General features: G+C 33.5%; 1 protein-coding gene across 13 annotated transcripts in view; it reads right to left on the bottom strand.

Annotated features, from left to right (window-relative positions):
* LOC114340505 (serine/threonine-protein kinase mig-15) overlaps positions 1–22,336 on the bottom strand; it is a 315,391-nt gene that overhangs the window by 98,520 nt on the left and 194,535 nt on the right. For 5 of the 13 annotated variants that reach the window (XM_028291310.2, XM_028291254.2, XM_028291296.2 and 2 more), the window contains 3 exons: positions 15,179–15,453; positions 8,822–8,999; positions 4,314–5,033 (listed from right to left, as the gene is read on the bottom strand). In XM_028291310.2, the coding sequence (XP_028147111.1) occupies positions 4,314–5,033; positions 8,822–8,999; positions 15,179–15,453 (1,173 nt within the window). The remainder of the gene's footprint in view (positions 1–4,313; positions 5,034–8,821; positions 9,000–15,178; positions 15,454–22,336) is intronic. The other 8 variants (XM_028291275.2, XM_028291350.2, XM_028291341.2 and 5 more) reach the window with 5 other exon arrangements.

The following is a 22,336-nucleotide window of genomic DNA, read 5'->3' as shown; positions in this document are numbered from 1 at the left end:
AATAATAAGCAAGTAGCCAAACCCGAAGAACTACCCGTTGGAACATATAATTTCGAGTACTGCAGAAATTAACAGACGTATATATCCAGCCAATAGAGCATAATATGGATTAAAGAAATTTTTAACATCAAACATAGTTATAAAAAGAAAGAAAATATTAATATACAGAACTCTTATCAAGCACGACCTCACTTACGCGTCAGAACGTGAACGATGGCGAAAAGCGACGAAAAACGTTTTGGCTGTTTTGAACGTAAAATCCTCAGACATAAAGGTCTGCAGGAAACCGGATTTTAAAGTAGACGCTATAATTTTGAGCTTTACCGCCTTTATAGCGAACCTAGTATCAGTAGTTCCGTCAAAATCAACAGGCTGCGGTGATAGGCCACTTATAGAGCATGAACCAGGTTCATTTGATTTGAGTCAACAGTACGGAATTGAAAAACCAAGGCGAATAATTGGAAGAAATGGAAGCTGATCCTACAACAAGCCAAGACCCACTATGGGTTGTAGAGCTGATGACGATATCTGTTCCTGTTTCTCTAAAATTTACATTTTTATCAATTTTTTTTTATTTTCGTCTATTTATTCATATTTGCCTTACTTGACATGTTAAGATAATTTTAAAGAGGCTTTGTTATTTTTTTCTAATCTGTTTCCATATAGGCTATTTTCTATCGCTTCCCAGGATCTTCCTTACTTCTAGTGTTTATTTAGGAATTTTATATTCATGTGGATAAAGTCTTATTAAAGAAAAAAAAAACAGTAAAATCCTGTATAAAAGGTATATTTAAAAACCCTCAAAAGGGCCACATCAAAATCACATAACTAGTTTTCGACTGGTTTACCAGTCATCATCAGTGCTTACCTAAAATGAATATTTATAATCTGATAAAATAATACAAAGATATTAAAATTTTGACTAGGGTTGAAAAAATTATCAGTTATACTCACGTGCAATGTACATGCTAACCACCAAGATAGTATTTAACAAAAATATTAGGGTCAAAGCCCAGTAAAAGAAGTCCGTCTAGGAAACATTAATTTAAAAAGCTACATAAAGTATGGATGTTAAAATATTAAGCTAATCTGCTCCAGGTAACATCTGAGATGTGGATTTCTCTTGTTTACATGTTGAATGTATGACGGCAAGTGACAATGAGATGGATAGGACCACTGAACGATGACAAGACAGAAATGACAGTTCTACAGGAAGTTAAAAATTAACCTGTCATATTTAAGACTTGAGTTGTACAGCATGTTAAAATTAGAAATGATGTAACAACACACTCCATTGTGAAAATTATCATTTAGAATTCATTAAGCTACTTGTTATAATTAAAATGTATTCACGTATACTGTAAGTGCAGTTAGGCAAACCACATTACACAAAAGTTTCGTGTTCAATAACTAAATTCAGTAAAAAAACCTTATTATCGAGAGACCTAAGATTTAAAAAGCAATTTTGTGTTCATTAAAGTTATCGAATTTAATTAACTTATTGGTAGCTGTTGGAATTTATGTGAGTAAGTGTGTTAGAGATCACAATAGGGGTGACTAAGGTGTAAAAATGTCTTAAATAATCTGGGGGATGTTTCATTCAATCACAAGCTCAAAATTAGGCGACTAATTCTTAAAGGCTTCGTAGGCTGCCCGGATCCCTAAGGTTCCAAAAACCAAAATCGTAATAGGATGACGACAGTAGGGGCTGGGGGTATGAGATGTCTGTGAGGGAATTAGTGGGAAAGGAACATGGACGAGACCTAGAAAGAGAATTAGACTTTAATTGGTTTTACTAAAGATGAGTGTTATATTTTGGTAATGACAGATTGAAAAGGTACGGTGAGCATAGCCATATGTAGAAATATGATGGTGGGTTGTATGTAGATGAAAATTTGTATATGTGGATGTCTGTTGATGATGATATCAGTAATTTGTATGTAATTATGAATAGATAAAAGTGGTTAGCTGGCTGAAGATGACAAAAGGATTATTGTGCCAGCTAACCACTTTTATCTATTCATAATTACATACAAATTACTGATATCATCATCCATAGACATCCACATATACAAATTTTCATCTACATACAACCCACCATCATATTTCTACGTATGGCTATGATCACGGTACCTTTTCAATCTGTCATTACCAAAATGTAACACTCATCTTTATGTTGTTCTGAAGCTATTTCCTTGTGGCATTTTTATAATTACATATTTTTTATGGGAAATAAGCCACAATTTTACTAAAAAATGAATTTATTAACGTTTCGAAGCCCAAATCGGGTTTCGTTGTCAAAATACAAAATACTATTAAAATAAACAAACATGTTGTTGCTAAGTAAAAAAATTCTTCTAATAATTTATTTAATTTGACTCATTTATATTGGCAATTCAGACGTATATTATACATTTTAAAGTAGAAGACTTTAAAATGATATCGCCAATATTTATGAGTTGCGTTCCTGGGACGACTTTACTAAAAGATAGTTCATTCGATTACATGAAATCAATCTCAACTCAAGAATATCCGTCGTAAAAAAATCATAGCATGTGATCTGTCTTTAAAAAGACAACCAAATGCAACGATGACAGTAAAATTCTCGCGTTAGAGATTCCATAGTAAATCACGAAGGAAAACCAGGAAAAAACCTCGTGATACTATCCCGACATCGCAAGTATTTGGTCTTACATTTAACCTACCTTTTAAAAATAATAAATTTTTAAATAATAAATTCGTTAATAAATTGGGCTTCGAAACGTTAATAAATTCATTTTTTAGTAAAATTGTGGCTTATTTCCCATAAAAAATACGTAATTACTCATCTTTAGTAAAACCAATTAAAGTCTAATTCTCTTTCTAGGTCTCGTTCATGTTCCTTTCCCACTAATTTCCTCACAGACATCTCATACCCTCAGCCCCTACTGTCATCATCCTATTACGGTTTTGGTTTTTGGACCCTTAGGGACCCGGGCAGCCTGCGAAGCTAAAGATTAGTCGCCTAAGTTTGAGCTTGTGCTTTCTTGATGATACATCCCCCAGATTATTTAAGACACTTTTACACCTTAGTCACCCCTATTGTGATCTCTAACACACTTACCCACATAAATTCCAACAGCTACCAATAAGTTAATTAAATTCGATAACTTTAATCAACACAAAATTGCTTTTTAAATCTTAGATCTCTCGATAAGGTTTTTTTACTGAATTTAGTTATTAAACACGAAACTTTTGTGTAATGTGGTTTGCCTAACTGCACTTACAGTATACGTGAATACATTTTAATTATAACAACTAGCTTATTGAATTCTAAATAATTTTCACAATGGAGTGTGTTGTTACATCATTTCTAATTTTAACATGCTGTACACCTCAGTCTTAAATATGACAGGTTAATTTTTAACTTCCTGTAGAACTGTCATTTCTGTCTTGTCATCGTTCAGTGGTCCTATCCATCTCATTGTCACTTACCGTCATACATTCAACATGTAAACAAGTCAAATCCACATCTCAGATGTTACCTGGAGCAGATTAGCTTAATATTTTAAACATCCATACTTTATGTAGCTTTTTAAACCAATGTTTCCAAGACGGACTTCTTTTACTGGGCTTTGACCCTAATATTTTTGTTAAATACTATCTTGGTGGTTGGCATGTACATTGCACGTGAGTATAACTGATAATTTTTTCAACCCTAGTCAAAATTTCAATATCTTTGTATTATTTTATCAGATTATATTCATTTTAGGTAAGCACTAATGATGACTGGTAAACCAGTCGAAAACTAGTTATGTGATTTTGATGTGGCCCTTTTGAGGGTTTTTAAATATACCTTTTATACAGGATTTTACTGTTTTTTTGTATTACATGGTATACAGCCAACCACAGGAAAACTTTTATTTTGTGAATTTTTTCTTATTAAAGACGTTTAACAGTTAATATAAATTAATTTAATGAATAAGTAATGAAATTAGATACATACCTACATAATATGCATTTATAAAGTAAATGTTGAAAAATTTTGATTAATAGAAATGGGTTAAATCAAAAATAAGTTTTCTAAAATATTTTATAGGCATAAAGAAACTACGTACTTCATTAACACCGGAAAAAAGGCACTGCTTTAAAAGTCCTTCACCAAAAAAAGAGCAAAACTAACTATAAGTTTCATAAAAATCATATCAGTATTCAGTGACTATAACTAGAAACTTCCTACTAAATTAATTAGTTCAATTCCATATTTACAATTAAATAGTATTAAAGCACCCGCAAGTTAATTAAAAATCAAACCAAACAAACCAAAAAATTACCTGAATAAAAGAAAATTCATCGCCCACAGTAACGTTCGATCCTGCAGAGGAGCTTGAAATATTCGAAATGTTCAGAGCATTCATCTCGATCGGTTTGGAACTGCGTCTGCGCATACTTTCGGCCTCCTTGGCAAATTGAGCCTCTACTTCCCTTCGTCGAGCTTCGAGGGTTTCTCTAATACTCCTGCGAGCTTCGGAATGCCTCAGTACTAAATCAGACTCGGTTTTTTCTCTCCTAGGTCGGACGAAACTTACTATTTCGGGTTTTTCGGAAAAATTGTGGTTGTTGTCTTTTTTAGGTGTCGAAGTGATAAGAGAATCTGTTTTTTTAACATAGTCCATAAGAACGGGTTCACCGGTCGTCTTTTTACTAATTCCTACATCAGAACCTCTACGATTGTTAAATATACCACTAGATCTAGCATTTTTATCGATATATATGGCCGAATGTCTTGAACTCAATGGGAAAAAGTCAGAGTTTTCTCTTCGGAAACCCCTCAAGAACGGATTTGAGACTTTCGAATCGCTTTCCATTCGCCTGTGGCCCTTGTTTTTGTCTTCTTTCTTATTTCCAGAACTGTTGGAAGTAGAAGAAGATGAAGATGCGGTATTGGGAAGTTTCGTAGGGAAAAATTTGTCGAAATCCCAATCTTTGAGTAGGGTCGCCTCGTCAATATCTTCTGCCTTTTTCTTTTTTTCACCTATATTAGCTGCGGACTGCTGCCATTTTTTAACATAAGTATATTTACACAATCACATAATAAAAAACAGAAAGGGAATATTTGGTGACTAAAATTGTTCTTTATATTTTTTTTGCAAATAATGTAGAAAAACGTATAAAATACGATACATGTTTCTCATTAATCACACTTGATTAAACTTCATCTTGATTCTAAATTAAACTGGAAACAACACATTTTAAAGAAGAAGAAACAAATTGAGTTGAGAGTGAGAGAAATTAATTGGCTTATAGGTAGAAAATCTGCTCATTTATAAAACAGTCATCAAACCTATATGGACGTACGGAATCGAACTATGGAGTTGTGCCAGCAAATCAAATACAAAAATTATCCAAAGAACTCAATGAAAAATTCTACGCACCATTGCAAATTCCCCGTGGTACATTTCCAACCAAACACTTCATAGAGACCTAAACATCCCGTTAGTCAGCACAGTAATTCAAGAAGGAGCCAACAGACACCACGAGAAATTGGAAGGCCACCCCAACCAATTAATATTACCACTACTACAGCCACTAAACAATAGAAGATTGCGAAGATTATGGCCCATGGATCTTCGCTGAAACTGAGTTGAAACCGCTGGGTGATGTACCTCATAACGCCATATTAGTGTACAATACTATACTATAATTGATATGAAGTTATTGTACTTGTTATCAAATTAACTCATAGAATATGTAATTCTGATTGTTAATAAATGCTTACAAAAAAAACTTTTACTTATACAATCCTAACTTTTAACGTTGGTAAATATATGAAATTAATTCTCCGATGTTTCTGTTTTATGATATTTATACAATATACATGACATGATGATCTGCACAAAAAAGACAACTTTGTACCTATTGCACTATCTGTTGGTAATTTCAAATGAGTAAGCAAGAGCTTCAGCAAAAATGACCACAATATTAATACGTCAAATTTCAAGAGAGTTAAAGATGAGGTTGATCAACTGCTTAATATTCCCAATACTGACCTACGGATGTGAATCTTGGACCCTGAGAAATTCGGAAAGACGAAAGATAGACGTCACTGAAATGTTCTGTTGGAGACCAATGCTACGAATTCCTTGGACCGACCATAGAACAAATAATTCAATTTTAAGGGAGCTAAAAGTTAGCCAACGACTATCCAGTAAAGTCCATATCCAACAATTAAAATACTTTGGACATGTTATGAGAGCAAACACAGAAAACATGGAAAGACTCATTATACAAGGAAAGGTGGAAGGCCGAAGATCACGAGGAAGATCCCTAACAAGATGGATCGATCAAATTACGGGAATATGCAAAAGACCTATGCATGAGTTAAAAGAAATGACCAGAGACAGAGATCTTTGGAGACGGACAATACACGACATCACGTCGACCACTACACTCCTTCCGGGGGGTCACGATTGAAGAGAGAGAAGTAAGAGCTCTTCAAAACTACAAATTGGTCAACATAGGTCATCAATGTTAACGGCAACAAGTTAAATCACTTCAGATTCACTGACGACATCGTGATAACGAGCACATTCGAGGAACTATAAACTATAGTTTTTCTCCTGATCTCTTCGCCAGGAGAAGAACCAAATTGACTGACGTTATCGAAAGGATAGTCAGACTAAAATGGAGATGGGAAGGACACATAGGCAGAATGACAAGACGGTTATTGAAATGGAAACCAAGGGAAGACAAGAGACGCGTCGATCGGTCACCTACACGATAGACTGACGATTTGAGAAGGCGAAATAAAAAACTGGATGAGAGCGGCACAAGATTGACGGGGTTGGAAACATGAGGAAGATGATGATGATGTTCAGCAGAGGACTTTTGAGGTTTTATGATGATAAACTATGGCGTAGGAACTCGTAACGTTGGGAACGAACAGCTTCCAATACGTTGGACTAAAAATGAATATAACAAAAACAAAAAAACATAAACACAGACGGCCCAGGCGTATATCTATAAACGGCAATGATATAGAAAAAGTCCAAGAATATATTATCTTCTTCTTCTTCTACGGCACTAGAGCCCAAATTGAGCCTTGGCCTCCTTTATTTTTTGCCTCCACCCTTGCTTGTCTGTGGCTGCTCTTCTCCATATCCGGGCTCCTAAAGGGCTTGTGCGTCGCTGTTTACTGTGTCTTCCCAGCGCTTTCTTGGCTTTCCAACCGGTCTCTTTCCCTGCATTCTAGCATTCAGTGCTCTTTTTGGTAGCCTATCCTCTCCCATTGTTATCACATGCTCGGCCATTGCAATCTTTGTATTCTAATGAAGTCTGACAGGGGTGTTTCCTTATAAAGTTGATAAAGCTCGTTGTTGTATCGACTTCTGAAGATTGCGTTTTCCCTCACAGGTTCTAGTATTCTCCTCAGTACTTTTCTTTCGAATGTGTTTAGAATATTGTGTGATTCCTGTGAAAGAATATAATTATCTACTTTTCGTTTCAAATATATTTACTCGGTTCCATACTTTGTCCCAATTCGCAAATACAGTACGTTAAACTAGTTGAAATACTTAATGAGGTAGGACTAGATGAAAGAGATCACTATTATTCGAACAAATATTGGAATCATAGGGGATGTGAGTCAGAAATTCAAAGTAGATTGATATATAAAGGGGAGTCAGAGAAGGATGTGTATTTAACGTATATGCAGAATATATAACTAGAAGATCGCTGTAGAACAAAGAAGGTGTTGAAATTATCGGAGTTATACTGAACAGAAAACGCTCGAGCGAGTGGAAGCTAAGGCTGAACTCCGGGAGACACTAAGTATTTATTAACCTTCAGCATAATGACTTCGGCATAAAGAGGCTATACTTTGTTTCAAGTTAAGAACGGAACACTGCGCTTATGGAGATCAGTGTTGCCAAACCTCTCGGACACGGGTAGCAACTCGACTGCTGATATACGATTCATTCTAATCAGTACGGCGTGGCATCGGCGCGCTTCTATCGTCCGTAATACATTGGCCTATCGGCCTATCTTCTTAATGTGAAACGCTGTATAGACAACTGATATCGTATAAACACAAACGCATAGGATATACACAAAACATATTTTGCAACCCAGAGGAAATTCTGAATAAGGACAACATACTCAATTTTAAGCAAATATGAGGGGTTGGTCCTACCTATACAAGGGTTAGTTCTTCTAACCTTTGATAATAGCTTATAACTGACAGTCTTTGAAATAAGTGGAGTGACTAATTTGAAAATATAAAGAACTAGAGAACACACGAAACTTTAATTACTACTACAGTGAGTCACTGACATACATCTATAGTATTTTTACTACAAAAGCGATATTACGTAGGTCAAAATTTTTGACGTAAGAGAACTGTCAAAACATTAGAATGTGACTTTTCATTATTGCCAATGTTTATAATAAACATGGCAATAATGAAAAGTCACATTCTAATGTTTTGACAGTTCTCTTACGTCAAAAATTTTGACCTACGTAATATCGCTTTTGTAGTAAAAATACTATAGTAGATCACACTTTGTGTTAGTCATCTATCTTTCAATCTACATTCTTTAGTGTCACCTATCTCCACAAAAAGTACATCAATAAAAAATGAATTATACTACAAAATTTAGACAACATGTATAAATATATACATGGAAATATACATAATATTTACAATGAAATAAGAAAGCAATATTTACACGTGTGAAAATAAAAGTTATACAGTCACCAAGATACTCCCTCAAAAATAAAACAAAATAACAAAAATCATTCTTAAAAAGACAAATTCACAGTAAAGAAGCAAAGGAAAACTCACCTTCCTCAACACAAGTGTTCTATCGCCTTGAGATTCATCGTCGTCTGGAGTTGGAGGTAACGGTCTGTTGGGAGCACTGGAGGAACTTGATCCAGATCCTGCAGTGGCTCCTGGACTCGATACGCTCGCTGTCCCTTCCGGAACTACACCTAGACCGGCTCTGTAAGAGAATTCGGGACTAACAAAAGAAAAGAAAAAAAACGGAAGGAAACAAAAGTAAATCAAAATTCATAATAAACAAAATGTAAATAAGTTGGTTTTTTTGGAGCAGATAATTAAAAAATAATTAATAAAACGTAGTAATTTTTAAAATTAAATGTGATAGTAAAAATAGGAGGGAGGGGAATAAAATTAAGTGTTAGTATTTGCTTATAAAATTAACAAGAATTTTTTTAAAGATATTTCCAAAGATAGACAATTAAGAAAAACAAATATGCTTCAATTTTTAATCATCCTTGTGCTTAGGTCAGCGACTGGATTGAATGAATCCCCAATAAAGTATGTGTGCCATAAAGGTATCTCCAATAAAGTATGTGCCTCCTAGTGGTGGGATTCTTCTACTAGAGGTGCCCATCTTCTAGAGATGTTGGCGACCACCTTGACCCATCTTATTCTTTTTACATCAGCTCGAAATTGATCAGTTGTTGACGTTAGACCAGTCCACTTCCTAAGATTGACCATCCAGGATATATGTCTACTTCCAGAGCTTCTCTTGCCCTCAATCTTACCTTGTAGATTCAACTTAAAATGTCGGTAGCACCACATTTCAAATGGCTCTAATCGTTTTATGGCATCTTATGTAAGACTCCAACTTTCTACTCCGTAGAGGAAGACACTAAAGATATAACATCTAAAAATTCTTATGCGTATATCGATAATTAAAAACTGTTAAAAAAGCTTCTGGCTCTGTCAATACGAGTTTTTATTTCATAGCTATTATCTCAACTATCCTTAATATAGCAGTCCACATAGCATATTTTCTCCACCCACTCTTTCTAAAGGTTATTGTAAATTGGGCGTTTATATTGGTGTTCTTACTAATGATCATTATTTTTGTCTTCTTACAATTTACTTTAACGCCGTATTTGTTACATGTTTCTACAACATTATCCATCATCCTTTGGAGCTCATGCCACTATTTGCCAGCAATACTGTATCGTTTGCATACCTAATATTATTTATAAGTTCACCAGTTAGTGTAATATCATCCATATTGTAGACTCAATAGCAAATTGACGTGTCGTGGAATGCATATTGTAGATTCCTCATGTCTATCCATTTATCATCCGTTCGCTTTGTAAATTGTAGGGAGCTCGTATTTGGGTTGTAACCCGAATTTGTTTTACAACGTAAGAAATCTTTAAATCTGCGAGTCTTCGAGATTCCGTTTTGGTTTTAATAGATGTCGCTGTTGCATATTCTGCAAGTTGTTTTTAGTATTTTGCTAACCTGACAGGGAGATTTGGTTTCGATTAAGAGCACACCACCGCCCATTTTGAGAAGTCGAATAGGACGAAATGTGCATAAACGGATGGTGGTAGTCTCTGCAACGAAACTAAATCTTAAACTGTCTTTCTATAAAAACCTTAAATGTTAATTCGTTTTTGAAATTCATATTTTTTTGTGAAAAATGAAAAAAGACAGTTTATGTTTCCTTCCGATTCAGAGGGAATGCACTATCTCCAGGGGTCTGATTCTAATTCATTTCGAGGTCGCAATATAATTTCGACTCCGCCATGATGGTCGCAATTTATAGCAATCCTTATTCATTTCGATATTAGTTACAACTGGGGATATTAATGTTATCATTTTGACACTGCTCAAAATTTGGGTTGGCGCTCCGGTTTATTGGATTTATTGGCTACGCAACCACCGCAACATTTGTTGATAGTCTGGGAAAATTATCGAAAAAATGGCACTTTTGGGAAAAGTTATTTACCAGCTAAATCCACGAGGAAAATAAACTTCCTGTAGCTGGCTGTATACCATAAATCACAAAAATACCAAGTTTCTTGTAAAAGGTATATATTAAAATACCCTAAATAAGGGTCACAATACAAAACGTTTTCGGATTAAGGAATCCATCATCAGTGTTTAAAAGCCCTAAAATTAAGTATAACCTAATTAAATGAGATAAAAGTTAAAATTGACAGAGGTTTTCAAGAACAAGAGGTCATACTTACAAAGTTTGCATGCCTGAGCCACCAAAATGTATAGGGTAAAAACCCTTTAAATGTAAATAATAAAGATATTTTACATATTTATATAAAATTCATCGGATGTTATAGATAAACCTGGATGTTACCCAGGGCAACACAGGACTCTCCCCACGTGGTTGGAACTTTTTTTGGAGAAAACCTCACATATTGGATTTCAATGACCAACTGACAAGTGAATTCAAGAGCAACCCGAAATGACATCAAGAACTGTCAATGTAACCTAGTTGTAATATTACTTCAGCCACAACGTTAAAGATTAATTTAAATGTTTTAAGATAAAAAACAGTATCAAATTTACAAATAGTAAAAATAAAAGATGTTCACAAAATATGAAAGATTTTTTTTTCCTAGAAATAATGCATTAATTAAGTATTCAAAATAGGGAAATGAAATGTTTACGTTACAGGAAGTTATGCAGTCAACAATACCAATAGGTGTTGTATTAGTGGTATGAAATTGTCAATACGATTAGACAAATAATGGTAAAGGCCTTATACTAGGAACACAAAATAGTATGTAATGTGTACATATGTGTACGATTTTAAGAGTATTGATGAAATGATAATTGTTTAATGACTGATAACTTTCTTGGTAGTCGACCCAACATAAATTGTATAATGATAAAAAAAGTGATATGATAATTGTAAAAATACAGTTTTGTTTTTATCTGATATTTATCTGAAAATGAGACTAAAGTAACTTGATGAAACTGAGTCCTCCAGAGACCTGACATCAAATTGGTTAAAAATGAAATGGTTGTAAAATATGGGGGGGGAGTAGGACAGTATGAGAAGTCTGACAGAGTATGTTGTGATACATCATCCTCTTACATCCTCATTATTTCACACCAGCTTTAATTTTCCAAAATTTAGCTCCTACATCACATATACAACCACATCCATCAGAATTGAGTCTCATTCCAGCCACCTGTCTTCTTAGCCTCATCTCATAGCTTATAGGTTAGATAACTCTTATTTCATAACAACACACTACACATCTTCCATGGTCCAATATCACAACATACTCTGTCAGACTTCTCATACTGTCCTACTCCCCCCCATATTTTACAACCATTTCATTTTTAACCAATTTGATGTCAGGTCTCTGGAGGACTCAGTTTCATCAAGTTACTTTAGTCTCATTTTCAGATAAATATCAGATAAAAACAAAACAGTATTTTTACAATTATCATATCACTTTTTCTATCATTATACAATTTATGTTGGGTCGACTACCAAGAAAGTTATCAGTCATTAAACAATTATCATTTCATCAATACTCTTAAAATCGTACACATATGTACACATTACATACTATTTTGTGTTCCTAGTATAAGGCCTTTACCATTATTTGTCTAATCGTATTGACAATTTCATACCACTAATACAACACCTATTGGTATTGTTGACTGCATAACTTCCTGTAACGTAAACATTTCATTTCCCTATTTTGAATACTTAATTAATGCATTATTTCTAGGAAAAAAAAATCTTTCATATTTTGTGAACATCTTTTATTTTTACTATTTGTAAATTTGATACTGTTTTTTATCTTAAAACATTTAAATTAATTTTTAACGTTGTGGCTGAAGTAATATTACAACTAGGTTACATTGACAGTTCTTGATGTCATTTCGGGTTGCTCTTGAATTCACTTGTCAGTTGGCCATTGAAATCCAATATGTGAGGTTTTCTCCAAAAAAAGTTCCAACCACGTGGGGAGAGTCCTGTGTTGCCCTGGGTAACATCCAGGTTTATCTATAACATCCGATGAATTTTATATAAATATGTAAAATATCTTTATTATTTACATTTAAAGGGTTTTTACCCTATACATTTTGGTGGCTCAGGCATGCAAATTTTGTAAGTATGACCTCTTGTTCTTGAAAACCTCTGTCAATTTTAACTTTTATCTCATTTAATTAGGTTATACTTAATTTTAGGGCTTTTAAACACTGATGATGGATTCCTTAATCCGAAAACGTTTTGTATTGTGACCCTTATTTAGAGTATTTTAATATATACCTTTTACAAGAAACTTGGTATTTTTTTATTTACCAGCTATTTTATTGCTAAAATCGAATCTTAAGATTGCATATATTAGTAATATGGGGTATGACAAGTCCACAGAAAGTGCGTTATTTTATTTATAAACAAATTAGCACTCCTAAATCTTCTTCTTTTTATTAATTGGTGCTCTGTAACTCCTAAGATTTTTCCTTTAAACCAAAAACACTCAAATAAAAATTCACCGTAATTTAGTTCTGCCCAAAGTTTTTTTTTCCGATTTCCCTAAACAAAAATTTTACTCGGAAAATCCGAGTTTTCCCAAAAAAATCTGCAATTCTCAATTAAAATTTTAGGGAAGTAATTATTTATCAATAATTAAATAAATTGATGACATGAAAGATTTTTTATAGTAGATTATATATCAGGAGGCCGGCGACAATCTAACCAATAGTATAGCAATAATTAAAATGATAATTAAAAAATTTCGGTCGAAATAATAGCCAGAAAGATTATGATACACCAGAATAACTATGATTTTAGTATAAAAAGCACTATACCTATTCAACGTACTTTACAGAATTGAAATTGGACATTTGAGCGGTCTCAGGAATGTTATAAAGAAACAATTTTTTGGCTTATAAACAAATACAACCCCTCAGAAAATATTAGATTAAATTAAGTTAACGCTGTTGAAAAGGGCACGGCTTCTGTGCCCTTTTCGAAGAAAAAAAGCTTAAATTGTGAGCAGTGGTTCCAGGTATAACCCGTCAAATTTGACCGGCATTTGCTACAGAGTTATAAACAACAGGATTTCAATCTTTGAACCATTACCTTTTTATTCCGGTCCTCTTTGTACATACAAATTTTCATATCTTCAAGACACTCTTAACAATAAAGATTTATGTCACCAAGTTACGAGTATTTAATTATTGATAAATAATTACTTGATTAATATATATTTATGTATACTATTTATATAATACTTGATTATATATTATATATACTATTTATATATACTATATTATATATACTATTTATATAATACTTGATTATATATATATATATATATATATATATATATATATATATATATATATATATATATATATATATATATATATATATATATATGTATACTATTTATATAATACCCTAAATATTATATAAATACCCTAAAATTTTAGTTGAAAATTAAAGATTTTGTTTGGAAAAGCTGATTTTTTCGAGGAAAATTTCCGCCGAAGGAAATCTGAAAAAAATATCTATGTGCAGAATTAAATTACAGTGAATTTTTATGTGAGTGTTTTTGGTTTAACGTTAAAATCTTCCGAGTTACACAGCAATAAATGAAAAAAATATTCCGGAAAAATAGCACACTTTCTGAGGACTTTGCATAGCTATATTACTAATATATGAAATCTTAAGATTTGATTCCAGCATGTCCAGCAATAAAATAGCTGGTACATAATTTTCCTTGTTTTATACTAATTTTCGCAGATTACCTTACATCTTTCATTGTGTTGATAATTCACGTTGTGGACATTCTCAATTATTATATTTGTAATTTAATACTATTCTATCTAATTCCTCCAAAACCAGCAAATTTCCATAAAACCCAGCCATATTAATACCTTTTGCTTTAGTTTTCCTTGAAAGAAACAAACAAAACACATCTCCTAAACTAAACCTAACCTCGCTTTCGGCCATTCATATTCATTCATGTCCGTGGCACAATAATTTCGACTCGAAATTATAATATCAACCACTTTTTTGGAGTCGCAATTAATTTCGATAAGTCGCTATTTAATGACATCATTTCGTTAGTTCAACTAAAATCCATAAGGCTCGCACAGTCGTATTTCAACGTCGCCATATGGGACTTGTTTCGAGTCGAAATTTGAATTAGAATCAGGGCATTGACTGCTGTTTCTGTCTTACGACGTCATCGGTAGAGCTGCATGCATGCCTCTGAAGCAAAACGAAAACAAACTGCTTTATTTATGTGGAAATATAAAATCCTCTTTGGGACGCAATCAGCGACATCTCTTAATTAAAAGCGAAAAGTCTCAGATACGGAATTCACCATTATAATAAAAAGTCATATTCTTTTGCTCAAGCTCTATACTCACAGCGGTTTGGGAGGATCGCTAGCCAACAGCGTTCCATCATTCCTTACTCTACCGTTGTCTTCTGGTTCGGAATCAGTCTCACTATCAACTAAACTATCAATATTATTGCCGCCTTGATTGGTCGGTGTGTGATTCACCGCTGAGCTTGGAGTTGTAACATTGTTATTAGATGCCGATTGTGATTGCTTGTAGTTTCTGTTCCGGGGTGGCGCCTCCGGTTGGTTCGTTTGTTGTACGCCGAGTTCGTTCAAATGAGCAGCCAGAGCATCCAGTTCCTGAAAGACATGTAAGTGAGTTTGATAACATTCAAGTAAATGACTATTGTGCCATAGCAAACAACAAGCTTCTGTTTAAAGCGTATCACATAAAACAAAATGCAATAAAGAATGGTGGAATATAGTAACATAGTTATAATATTCCATACTGCAATGTACAATAGTTAGAGCCACCTAAAAAACTAATTAGAGTAGTATGGTGCTTCCCTGCTCACATTTATAGCATTTATTCTAGTTGTTGATATATATTGTTATCTAGTTGTTATTGCAGTATGTCTAACTCTTTTATTTGCAATTTGGTATAAAAACAAATCAATCGTGTTTATTGTTTATAAAAAGGTATGTTCTTTGATTTGTATAATCTATCTATCAACAACTAGAATAAATATTATAAATGAGTATAATCACGGACGTACCTTTTTCTGTCACTTCCAACTTAATGCGTTAGAAAGAAATCGAAAAACTGTGACGTCTAAAAGAAGCCTCTGATAAGAAGTATATATGAAATAATAAATGTTGTTTGAGATTTTAGACACTTGCACAGACCATAGATATAATGCGCTGTAATCTAAAATTATTGTTCCTCCAGTGCGACAGAGAAAAATGTTTGTATTTAGGGTACGCATCTCTTTCTAATTGACAGGGTTTATCCAATGACATTAGGTTTATCGACCACGTGACTTTTCCACTGCCGCCGATTTGATAAACCCCGCCGATTAGAAAGAGATGCCTACCCTAAATACAAACACTTTTCTCTGTGTGGTAGACCAATTAGACCAGTTAGTTAGACCAGTAGAGTGGTAGACCAATTTTAGATTGAAGCGCGCAGTCTACTCTGACACAGGCTGACATATACATAACCTAACTAATTTGGCTACCATTTTTTAATAATAACTTGAAAACAATATGTTTGTAAACAACGTTCGTCTTAAATAAAGATTAAAGATGGTAACATAAATGTCAGGAACTGACATTTGATTTGCAAAATCGCTGAAAGGAAATCATTGGCAAATAAGTGCAAAATTCACAACCTACCTAATTACGTTTTTTTGATGGCTCTATACAACATATTTATGAATTCATACTGCTATAGTTCATACCAAACCCTTCTTTCAGTGCGTTATAGATTATCGAATTCTCTCTAACGCATTAAATTGGAAGTGACAAAAATCCGTGACTATTATACATAGAACTTAGAAAATTATGTATTCGTCGACGGGTATTTGCATATTAAAGCGACTTATACTTCTTATAGATGTATAATTGGTTGGCGATTACAATACTCTAAATAGATAACCAATTACTTTACATGAATCAATCCTCCAAGTGGTAATTTATACCTTTGCTTATAGTCCAAGAGGCAGCGCTGAAAAATTTCTCTGAATTTACTAAAGCTAGTTATTTCACAGTTGATTGCTGTGATTGTGTAGAGAAACATACTGCGGTCGGTTAAGCGAAACGCAGAAGGTTGTACTGACAGCTTGTCAAAAGTTGCTTACCTGCGGAGGTAATTAAATCCATTTACTAAGGCTGAAAATCAGTACACACATTCTAAATTGAATATAAATAAAAGTTATTATAGTCGGTCAGCCGTATGACGGGACAGAGCCGGTCGGTCGGCCCCAATGAATGTACAGGGTTATTCACCATATTTTGACCCCCTTGTAAACTGCTTTATTTACAGAAATAGAAAAAATGTAAAATACAAAAGTTGTTCGATTTTTAAATTATGTTTTTTTGACATATATATCGTACTAGTGGCTTCATCCATCTGGGCGTGATGACGTAATAGACTATTTTTTTAAATGAGAATAGGGGTCGTGTGCTAGCTCATTTGAAAGGTGGTTATTCAATTCCTCATTCAGTAATATAAACATTAACATGATTGTTTATACAGGGTGTCCAAAAAAAATTTTAATTAAATTAATTGTTTAATTAATAATTCAAAAACAAAATTTTGGACACCCTGTATAAATATTGATCTTAATGTTTATATTAATGCGTAGAGAATTGAATAACCTTTTGTAGCAGTTATGCTACGGACCATTTAAAATTAATTACGATTTTCGATTCATTCAATTAAATTTCATTAAAAATACCCCTCTAGAAAATTCTTTGGAGACGCCTATTTAATCGCCTAGGTGCCTATTTTCGCAGCGAAGCAAGAGGAAAGCACCGCGCATGTTTCTATCGGATCGATACGAATCGATTTCCGATAACATTGAAGAGCAATTGGTCAGGAAACGGCTCGAAGGGCGGATGGCGCGCCGCTAGTGAGGTTATTCTCACTTTTAAGTGACGGGATTGAAACAAATTTTCGATGGAAATCAAATAATTAGAAGGAAATCAAGCGTCAGCTAATCCCATCTACAAAACTAGATAACCAAAGTTAAACATCTCTTTGGACTTCTTCGCATAACAGAAGTGGATATTCCGGCGTGCCTGCCTTGTTTCAGTAAGTACATAATACATTTATCTCTCATTCCTTCGTTGTGAAATCCAATGCATCATTGTAGTTAGATCTTTCGTTAGAGTAATTTACCACATAAATTCCATATTATAGCTCATATTATCCTTAAATATTTGCCAAGAACATTGAAGGTCAAGTTTTTTTTCTAGTGTCCAAACCTAAATTCTAATATCTTTTATACCTTATCGGTAGGCTTTTTACTTAAGCTTTTTTTATCTGTGATTTATAAAAAGTTTTAACGAGTATCTATACAGCCTTCTGTCACGCCCATCTAATGCGCACGTCCCTGTCATGTCTGAATTGAAGTAAACTTCAGAAATTTTGACATGACATATGAATACCTAACCTACCTAATATTTGATGTTTTTGTTTGGGCCTGTTCAGTATGTACTGCTACTGTTATTGAAATACATCATAACTAATTAAATAAACTTTATTTTAGATCCCGTCACTTAGTTATTTAGTCACACCACGTGACTCTATCACGTTAATTATGTACTAGTTAGATTGCTAGCCACTCTGTGATGGTTTATCCCTAGAGTGGGCTGTTTTTGTTGGATAATACACCATACCTGATTTTACTACAACCAGCATCTTCACCAAGGACCTTGCAGTAGGACTTACTCTGTTAGGCTGTTGTGTAAAAGCTAAGTTTATTTACTTTTTCATTATTTACTTTTGGGTAAGATATATTTGCTACATTGTAAACTTTTCGTATGCATACGATCAGGAAGAGTACATATATTTTCGTGATAGATAGGGTTTTAGGTCGTTGCTTTTTTCTTCTCTTTGATTCAGTATAAGTAGTAGTTAGTTTAAATAAATAAAATCAGGTCTTGTTTAATAATCATAAATAATTGTATCTTAAAATTTAATAGGGAATCGGGTTGTAAAATTTTGTCGCGGATTTTAAATAGGGAATACGTCTAGTAGGTTTTTTTTGTATAATATATAAAGAGTCACTGACCAACTCATTTATATAGACCTTTTTGCTATTCCAACAGACTTTGATTTTGGATTTTGTGATAAATACCTTTATTTAGCGCAGTGTGTAGTGGTTCATTGCATGTTAGTGGCTTTTTGGCCCTGTTTGACCGTTACACCACCCACTACCACTGTTATTGTGTTTAGAGAGTTATATGTAACTTGTAATATATATAACATATTTATTACTAATATATTTGTATGTATTAAGGTTGGTGTTTTATTTCAGTCTGTATTACCAGTATATAATATAGCAAGACAAGGTTAGTATTTAATATTTTGTATTTCAGGTGATCATATCTAGTGTTATTTATTTCTTGTAATTCTTGACTTAAAAAAAATCTCAACCTCTTGTTGAGTTGGCGCCCTTCTTCTTCTCTCTTTATCGTCCTTTTTATATCACTTTATTTCTATCTTCTTATCTAGTTGTATTAAGTTTTTGTATTAACAGGTCTTATTTTCTTTCTAATTACTATCATTTCATTATCAAATCTTTCCTTTTTATATAAAGCCAATATTCGGTGTATTGAAGCTAGCCCGAATACCCACTTGAGATTTAGTGTCTCTCTGCCCTTTTGATTATTTTTTTCTTCCTTCTGAGCTAAGCCCCTCTTCTTTTTGTCTTAAATCTCTTCTCATTTATTTTTCCCCATATTTCGTCAGTTCTTCTTCTCTTCAAAAATCTCTATACCCAGAGTATAGAGGTTTCACTTTCAAATGAGCTAGCACACGACCCCTATTCTCATTAAAAAAAATAGTCGATTACGTCATCACACCCAGACGGATGACGTCACTGGTACGATATATATGTCAAAAAATCATAATTAAAAAATCGAACAACTTTTTTATTTTACATTTTTTTCTAATTCTGTAAATAAAAATACAAGGGGGTCAAAATATAGTGAGTAACCCTGTACATTCATTGGGGCCCGTCATTGTCCCGTCATACAGCTGACCGACTATAATAACTTTTATTTATATTCAATTTAAAATGTGCGTACTGATTTTCAGCCTTAGTAAATGGATTTATTACCTCCGCAGGTAAGCAACTTTGACAAGCTGTCAGTAACCTCTGTTCTACGTTTCGCTTGACCGACCGCAGTATGTTTCTCTACATAATCATGATAATGAACTGTGAAAAAACTAGCTTTAGTAAATTCAGAGAGATTTTTCGGCGCTGCCTCTCCGTCTATTTGAGTAACTTTACGATTACATTACTACAGAAGCTACTTAAGTGCTATAAAAGCAATGACTGACTGATAAATGAATCACGCATAGAAACACATACAGCTGAAACGTGGAAATCAATTATTAAGTACTATTACATTCTTCTGCATTATCTTGTTAGCTCAGAGGCTTTACAGGACTCTTACTTGTCACTAGTAGTTGGTTGTAGTCATGGGCTAGCCAAACATTTTTCAAACGTCTCAGAATAAAATCCGGATTGGGTGTGCAACTTCCAGTTGGAATTCATGAGTGAATAGGGACACCCGATGGAGCTACAATACAATGAGAGATAGATTTTATGTGTCGGTACTGCTTCTTTTTACCTAAAAGGCGAGTACTTCCATAGCCTACCATTAATGAGATTTTAATACTATTCAAAATCAAATCATATGACTTAAATGTCAATCTAACTTTTAACTCTCTTGGTTCATTCTATCTTGAACACATATCATTTGTGGTTGAACACTTTTATTTGATAAGAATAATTAGTATAAGCAGTATGAATACATTTTAACGAAGCAATCAAAAACGTAAGTTCTTTATTGGTAGAAGCTAATATTCCAATAGAGCAAAGACGGTAAGAGTACAAGTACGTTTTGTTCACCTCTTTATATCCCACTTTCAAACTTAGCATTAAGCTGACAATTAATCACACAAAGTTAACTAACTGGACCAAATTCCGTAAATATCTAATATTATTAAATTTAAATAGAAAAAGACTTCTACAATTACACAATTCTACATTATTATTCTATATTATTAAATTTATTGTATAATATACATTATATATGTGGTACACATCCACTAGACCTATGCACGATGGTACAGGGTTCCAAAATTTTTGAGTGGTTATCATGCATACCTAAATATGGAAGATGTACAATAAGCCAATTAGCTGCAGTATACCGGTATATAACAGAAGTCTTCTAAAAATAAAGAAAAAGAATTCTGACTGTAAATATCGTGGCCACACAACATTACAGTGCTTCAAAAACTCCATTTACATTAACAAAACTTAATATTCTTATAAATAACTGTCTCAACAACTGCTAAAATTACAATTTTACTGGTCAATGCTTTGTGTAGTACTAATACTTTTAAGAAATATGGTTTCGCCACAAATATAAATGAACTTGCGTGAGCAACTTTTTTCAGTGCTCTGTTGTTTTGGCGAAAACCCTAAATCTTGAACAATAACTGTATTACTGGGCTGTATAACAGAAGACACCTTTTTATTATTTGATCCAATTAATTAAATTTTATAAGGTACGTACACACATGCTCCTAATGCCGTATCGAACCTTGTCGTGAACTAAGTGTGCATGAAACCCTGCAACAGCAAACCGAACCTCGTCGCGATCAGGGTGTAACATCGAAGCATTCCAGCAGTTGTCGGTAAATCCATCCGCATCAAAGGAAATGTTCGTCGAAAGGTTCGCGACAAGGTTCGCTGTGAATTCATGTCCGGACTAGTTTGTGAACCTTTCGGCGTTCCAGTCATTGTTATTTTGAAATTGAGTGCATCAAGATGGAATGCACTTATGGATTGTTTGGATATTTTGAAAAAATATTGTAAACTTGTGAAAGAATCTCCAGTCGGCAAAAAACGGATAGTGACTGCTAACCGTTCTTGAACAGAGACAGATTTTCTCACATCTTGTATCTTCTCAACTTATTTTTAGACTCACTAAGGTGATCAAAAATTCGAAATCAGAAGTCCACATTCTTGCGAAATTTTTATATAATCCATTAATAGGCTGAAATTCTAAATCCAAAAGTAAATGATTGCCATGATAATATCATGGCAATAATTTACTTTTGGAATTAAAATTTCATATGACCTATTTTACATATATTTGCCACCACCATCTTCTTTCACGAGTATTTTTCCTTTTATTTACTGAATAATGCCATAATAGCCCAGTCGGGATATCATTTGACCTTGCATTACGAGCTGCCCCAAATTTTATTTTTCTAATCTTTAGGGGGGTCAATAGTAGTATAAATTTAAAATCTCGACTGAATTTGACCATTGCGTTAGCCGCCATCTTGATTTTAAACGAGAACCGTTTTTGCTCAATATCTCCGCCATTTTCAACTTTTCGACAAAAAGTGTAGAAACTGAAATTGTTGAAAATGCGATTTTCTATAATTTCGTTTATTATAATTTTTTTCGTGCGGTCGATATTTTCCGAGTTATGG

This window comes from Diabrotica virgifera, chromosome 7, assembly GCF_917563875.1.
Source record: "Diabrotica virgifera virgifera chromosome 7, PGI_DIABVI_V3a".
Classification (NCBI taxonomy): Eukaryota; Metazoa; Arthropoda; class Insecta; order Coleoptera; family Chrysomelidae; genus Diabrotica; species Diabrotica virgifera.
Note: the sequence above shows the minus strand (reverse complement) of the source record. Positions and strands in the feature narration are given on the sequence as shown.